At 35.3% G+C, this 7,361-nt stretch overlaps 1 protein-coding gene across 2 annotated transcripts; it reads right to left on the bottom strand.

Annotated features, from left to right (window-relative positions):
- Positions 1-1,109: 1,109 nt before the first annotated feature.
- LOC146145327 (protein CDV3 homolog A-like) lies at positions 1,110-6,885 on the bottom strand. Of its 2 annotated transcripts, none has more exons than XM_083389778.1 (7): positions 6,680-6,879; positions 6,129-6,217; positions 5,507-5,586; positions 4,101-4,240; positions 3,457-3,511; positions 3,033-3,167; positions 1,110-2,385 (listed from the first exon to the last, which is right to left on the bottom strand). In XM_083389778.1, exons 1-7 carry the CDS (start codon positions 6,792-6,794, stop codon positions 2,256-2,258), a joined length of 744 nt encoding a protein of 247 aa, XP_083245904.1. In that variant the 5' UTR covers positions 6,795-6,879; the 3' UTR covers positions 1,110-2,255. The 2 variants fall into 2 exon arrangements, with proteins under 2 accessions (XP_083245904.1, XP_083245905.1); XM_083389779.1 differs by having other exon boundaries at positions 2,249-2,385; positions 2,992-3,167; positions 6,680-6,885.
- Between the last annotated feature and the right edge of the window lie 476 nt (positions 6,886-7,361).

Here is a 7,361-nt window from a genome sequence, read left to right on the forward strand (position 1 = left end):
CGTGATTTTTTAATTTTAAAGTTGGCCTTTGATTTAATTTTAAGTGATTTTTTAATTTTTAATTTTATTAACGTGGAGTTTTTCTTTATGTATAAGATGTTAAAATTGGAACATTTATGCTAACGACACCATACAGTTGTTTAAAAAAAACTTGACTGAGGAACCCATTTAATGAGTTATCGTAGTAGCCTACCGTCAAAGGGTTGATCAGGCATCGGTGCCATGGTTCCTATAGCCTACTTAAGGTAAATACATCTAATCCCGCGTAGTCTCGTTAGGAATATCACCACACGCTTGCTTTTCTGCTGGAAAGTACGCAGTTTTGTGAACAAGTCATTTTGAAATGTCTTGAACAATTTGATTGCTGTTGTAGAGGTCGATTGCGTTTGTGTTAGTTTTTATTGAGATATTGCTGTTTATCGTAAGATTTATCGAATTTATTAGATAACGTTTTACTTTGATGTCAATGATATGACTTGCGTACTGGGATATGACTTGTTTTATTCGCAAAAGACTTGACTTGGACTTAACGTGCAAAACTTGGGATAAATGTTAATGAAAATACTTAATGCAATATCAAGATATTTAAGTCATTACAACACTGCCAATCCAGCAATCAAACGTGAACGTGAATCCATTCTGCTAAAAAGTTTTTCCCATGATAAATATCATTTCGTCAGCTTGAATTTGAATTTATGCTAAAAGGAGACATACATTTAAAACCTACTTGTATTAACATCAGGGAGTTTTAACTGGGGTTCTAGTCGTATTTACCAACGCGGTCCGAGAAGAAACAAATGCAGAATAATCATTTTCGTTTATTACGTCTTCGCAAGACACTACTGAAGTAACGTTCCTACTATTTTTGTTAACATGCCTGTTAAGACGACCTAACTAGTGAGGTGCATTAAAAAGATTGGCAACGACAGGTACAGACAAAAAAGGCTGTATTTTTTTCAAAATGGTAATCGAGTTGCTTCCAGGCATTCGGCAGGAAGTTTCTACCACCGCCTACGCCCGGTTTATTTGCGCGTTGCAACAAAATGTACCGCAATTTGAGTTTCACTAGTAAAGATGTCAACAACCCTACAAGAAATACCACACACAAATACAGTTAGGTCTCAGATTTACTTGACACAGATAGGCGGTTTCAACACACTTGGGCAACCAATATTACAGCGCAGATAAATTTCAAAACGAAAATTTACAATATATTTGAAAACAATTTCCTATTTTTGTGGTATGCATAACGCACCAAACTATCATGGCTACTAGCAATTGAATATTTTCCTGCAATTTGGATTGTTGGGTGGCAAAAGCAATTTTTACAGTACGAAAAGAAAATCCAAAAGATAATTTAATCAAAGGACGTTTCACTATTTTGGAAGACCTTGCAAAAACATAATTCATTTCAGTGTTTCGTGAGGACAAAGCTAAACTACGAACAATTTTCCTAGAAGTAAAAACAAATACCTTTATCTTTTGCGTTCTTTCGACATTGTGTCGTTCTCCTATTCTGGACAAATCTCTGCAAACAACAAAAGTGTTTCGCGTGTAGCATTTTACGGGGCCCTTCTCAAAAAATGTTTTTGCAGAACGCAGAAAAAAGTTTTGAAAACGCAATTGGACAAAAGAGCGTGTCGAGAACTAGCTTTTTGTCGAAACAAAGTGAGCAAACTAATTTCCGAACTGTTTTTATAACTTCCAAGCTGATAACCCCGCTTTCAAACACCAAAAAGCACCCATTCATTGTTTTAACATCAAATGCCACGCAAGGCCCGCTGAAGTAGTTTTACAGTCGAAAGAATGAAGAAACATATTCGACGAAGGCATTATGTCAGCATCCAAAGGCACGATTGCAAAAAGAAACAGAGCATGTATTGTATAATATTTCAGTTTAATCGAAAAGTTGGGAGTACATTTACCTTACATCAATAAGGGCACAGTTCATTTTGAAGTCCAGTTTTTACTTATCGCAACCCTAATACAAATACAAATCCCGCATTTAAGGAAAAAAACGAGACAACGCACGTACTATATTAGAAGAACAGCAGGGAGAAAAGAATTAAACTAGTTGCATCAACATCACCACAATTGGAAACAACGAGAAAGCGATAAAGGGCGAACGGGATTTTCTTTGCATTGCGTTTTGTTCCGCTTCGGGTCTGTCACTCGGCGAGCGAAATTCAGTTCGTTGCAAGTAAACGCAAAAATCGTGGGAATTGTACAGCCTTCGGTATCCGAGCTTTTCTCGTTTATTGAGTGTTGAGGGCGGAAAACTGGTTGCCCAGGGAAATGTTCGTGCTCTGGTTTTGCTGTTGGTTCGTTCGCCAAGACGCCGACGATTTGACGCCGGTTTTTACCATTTCGAATCCTTTGTGTTCTCTGCGGAAAAACGTAAACGTGACAGACCAAATAAAACAGAACCAAACAGAAAGTTTAGATCCAGGCCAAATGTTATTGAATTGGCGTGACTGCCTTCACAAATGAACAGGCGGTATGATTCACGTTGTACCAAAACTTCAGTATTGTCGACTTTGGTCAATAACAATGAATTAGTCATATCTTGAATTACATTATTCAGGTGGGATGCTTAATCGTTATACTTATATCATCGTTTTGTATCTGCCTTTACTAGTGATAAATTGGCTTTGCTGCACGTGGCAAACAATATTATTAGAATAAATGTATTTTTAGAATTAAATGGCTTAGGATTAACTTTGGTAGGTCAACAACTAGAGTGACTTTTTAAAATGTTTTTAATTAAGATAAAGCTATCCAAAAATAGGTTAAAACCTTAAAATCTCGAAGACTAAAAAAAGAAGAACTTTAATATTTTTAACTCAACAAATAAATTGGTATATTTGCTCTCACAAAGCCCCGAAGACTTTTTTGTCTAAGATAAGTTGAGATGAAATGACTAAATATACAAACTATAACAATGTAACAAAATCAACATATTTCAATACCAAAAATAAGCAAGATACCTACACATTATATACAATTGATAGTTTTTTTGTCTTGGCGCTTACACAGTGTCTTTGACAGCGGCCTCTAGCGATGGAAAATCAAGCTCGTTGTTGATGGCAGGAGCCTTTTGGTGTTTTCGGGTGCGCTTCATGGACATAGGTGTAAGATTGCCAGGCCCAGGAGATGACCCCATTAATCTGTCAGCCAAGGTAAACAACATTGTTGTATTTCACAAGAAAAAAATATATTACTCTTATGCCATATTTAAAAACAAAATATAGGGGTACCAGACGATTTTAGTTAATGATGTTCTGCAAAACAAACTGCATAAAACTTTTTTTTTAAATAGGCTGGTCACTGGTGGTTAGTTAGTTTAGCTTCACAGCCAAAAATATACCCCTGTCCTATAAAAAGTACCAACAACATGGTGTACAGCAATAACAATGAATTAATAACGTTGCAGCTTCTTGTGTTGTGCTAAAATACCTGGCTTGTGGTGGTCTGTATGCTCCGGTTCTCTTTGGCTCGGGTGTAGGGGCAACTGTGAAGACAAAATACTATGAGCAATATTGAATTGATTTTGTGGCGCTTCACTCTTGAGGCGACAAACAGACCCTTTTTTGTATGTGCCCACATTTGCTCATGCAATATGAAACTCGAGTACTGATTGACACCACCTCGCCCGACTGATGACTGCCTAAAGCAAATCAATTGTTGTTGTTGTTGTCAGACCTATTGGACTAATTTTGTGACAGACTGAAGGCCGATTTTATAGCAAAAATCTCCAATGATGCACACTTGGCACTAGAATTTAACATGTGAAAAAGCCCTACAAATTCAATGGTAAACAATCGAGGCCAGTCATACCAAGACCAAGTATTTATACCTACCGAATTAAAAAGGCAGGTTAAATTAGTGGAAAAACAATTTGGTAGAACAAAATTCGCAGACGGCTTGCCAACATTTTTGGCAATTTTATTCTAATGTATGCTAAATTGGTACTAAGTGTCAAATTTAATTTAAGGCCAACCCTTCTAACTGCTGCAAAAGCATTAAAATTATGATTTTGGCAAATTTTTGTTTAAATATTTACGTGTTTGCATATTTTCACTGCTCTAATTTCAACAAACCTTCTTTCCTCTCCTCCTGTACTTCCGGCTCCTGACTCTTTACACTCTTGTTCCACGGTCCTTCTTCTGTACGAGGAGGCATCAGTTCACCTGCCTCGTTATACTCGGGAACATCCACAACAGGCCCTGGTGCCTGTTCACTAAACATTTGTAAACATATATATATATATATATAATATTATGATTGGCTATACAACAGTCAAAAATAACCACTGCTGTAAACTATGTAATACAGTCCGATCTTGGTAAACCATATAGCGCAATTTTACTAACTTAATCCAAAAACCACAATAGTTGTTTAGAAAGATAATTGTTTAGTTAATATAATTGAAATGTGATAAAGTAAAGCAGAAATTAATGGAACAACTTTTTCACATACTGCAATTAATTTAAAAATAAAAGTAGAGTATATTTTGCACTTCAACATCAGTCTTTAAGGCCCGTTTACACTACAGCTGCACTGAGCGGAGCTGAGCTACACTGGGCTTGGAATCGTTTTCACTACAGCTGCAGTGAGCTGCGCTGGGCGTAAAAATCGCGACAAAACGTAATGTTTTCTATAGCTGCACTGGGCTTGAGTTTAGCAAAGCGTGAAAATTGCTCCAAAGCGGATTTTTTTTCCAACTGCACGGGGCTTGAGTTTAGCAAAGCGTAACTTTAAGCTAGCTGCAGCTGCTGCACGGGGCTTGAGTTTAGCAAAGCGTGAAACGCTCGCCACAATAGAATTTAAATGCAAATTACGCCCAGCGCAGCTCAGTGCAGCTGTAGTGTAAACGGGCCTTTAATCTGTTTGAATAAACACAGTGCCTTGCTGGCAAGTTTGATTTATAGCTTTCCGATAATAAAAAAAATAAACTTGCCTTTTTGGACAAAACAAAGTAGTTCTATTTCACCAGATATGACTGTATATAAATATAACTCAACTGGGATTACAATATATCAGACACATTCACCTACTTTAATGTTACAACAAAATTGTCAACATTTAACAGAGCTTTATACTGTCAGTTTTGCAACACACACTTTATTTTGAGTACAGAAAGATTTTGTACATTGTTATGCTTTTACAGGGTCGAATTAGTAACTGATACTTAATGCTTTATATATAATAACTAATCAACAATGTGGAGGTTTTTAAATACAAGTAAAAATATCACCAGGGATGTTCAACAAAAACTACCAAGGCACTGTGCCCATGTAGTGCCATACAAAACAATACCCCTTTTTTACCAATCATTTTCTAACAAGTTTTCTTTACCAATCATTTTCTAACATGTTTTTGTAGAACATCATTCACTTTCAAAATTTCTTTAGTGATTGAATACTTATGTATTCAAGTCCTAATTGGATCTGATCTTTTACTTTGGACATGGCTGAATAGTATATTGCAATATTGCTATAGTCACCCAATTTGAAGGTTCTGGATCTTAAGGTCACTATAATCCCGTTTGGACTCATCTTCAAAATCAATCCATTCTTCTTGTTCCTGTGTAAAATTAAGTTACAAAATTTGGTGAACTTAGCAATCAACTAGAGCAAAAATGTAAGATTGGATAGAGAGAGCCACAGTTTAAAAGTTTTTTAACAAAAGTCTCAAATTTCTTTGAAGGTCTTTTGAAAGGTAGCCTAGCAATCAATTAGAGCAAAAATATATTGAATAAGTCGTAACCAAAGTAAGATTTTGTTTTAAAAAACAGTCTCAAATTTATTTTAAGGTCTTTCAAAAGGTAGCCAACATATACAAGCACAGAATGTCAAATAATACAATAGATAGATGAAATAATTGGGGTCTCCTAAAATATTTTACCTTATCTAAGCCTAAAAATGGCAGCATCATATTTCATGAAAACCAGTTGTTATTTACATATTATGCCCCTTTAGATAAGTAGTGGAATTTGAACAAACTAAGGGTAATATATTTTGTTTGACAATTCCAAATAATACAGTAAAAAGGTGCCATTTTGATCAGCTGGCTTTTTTTTTTTTTAAATGTCAAAGCCTAAAATATGTAAAAACTTTCTCCATTACTTTAGTTTTTGGCTCTTCATCTTTTCCTTCCTTTTTAGGCTCATCGTCATTCTTCTTTGGCTTTATTATTATTTCGCTGACATCTTCACCTGTCACCAATTATTTCCAGTTATGTATATGTAGTACTTCAGCAAGAGATTGATTTGAAGGACAATTAATGTCTGTAACTTTATTTTGGCGCTGTTCTAGATTCCTACCACATTTTTGTACGGGGCTAACAATATTTGGGTTAGGGGGTATGTTGCTAACAATATTCAGGTTAGGGTGAGAGCTAGCATTTGGGTTTGGGTGGGTCAGGTATTATTATTATAATAATTCTAACATATTTATACCTTTCTTTGTAATTTAAACTTTGGCAACTCATTTTGTTACTGTTAAAATAAATGTGGTAGGATTATACACCAGTGCCTTTATTTTGTATGGTTTCTTCATTGTTCAACAGAAAAAGAAACAATCAACACAATAATCGCCTTGCACTTTATCCGGTTAAAAAATGTCAAATTATAACTAAATGTTATTAATTGGTTGTTTTGACAAAGTAGAAACCGGACCTGCATCCACTTTCTTTGTCTTTTTCTTCTTTCCCTTCTTGTCTTTCTTCTTAAAAAAATTGTCAAGCGAGTCGTCATCTTCCACAATGGGTTGAGCAACTTCTGGTTCCGCCATATTTACTTTATTAATGTTAGTCTAGCTTACTCAAATAAAAAAGGAGATAAAGGAAATACTGTAACTATACAAGCTGGTTGGGTGGGTTATTTCTCATAAGTACCAACTTTTGGGGCGCTGGTCTAGAATCCTACCACAATGCACACTATTTGGGTTAGGGTGTGGGTTAGTTTAGGTATAAGTTAAGCAATATTATTAAATATTAATACTTGACCCTTACACAAACCCAAATATTGTGGGTTGCTTTATTTATCAAGGTAGGATCCTATACCAGCGCCCTTTTTTATTACACCTTAAACCATTCAGTTTAACGAAAAACTTTGACGTTTTTTTAGTTTAGAAATTGTAAAACCTCTTGGCCAAGTTGTTTTTCCTAAATTTGTTAATTAAAGGACTGTTTGCTTCGTTTGACATGGATTAAATAAACTACAATTTAGGCAGAAGTTGCGATGACACTAACCCTATTTCAGTTTTAGCTTCAATCAGCACTGGTCGTTTAACAATTTTTTTTTTCTTTGTTTGACTTAATAAACAACTTGCACAGTTTTGTCTGACAATGCTTCCTTC

This window comes from Ascidiella aspersa, chromosome 5 (genome assembly GCF_963924565.1).
Source record: "Ascidiella aspersa chromosome 5, kaAscAspe10.2, whole genome shotgun sequence".
NCBI classification, from domain to species: domain Eukaryota; kingdom Metazoa; phylum Chordata; class Ascidiacea; order Phlebobranchia; family Ascidiidae; genus Ascidiella; species Ascidiella aspersa.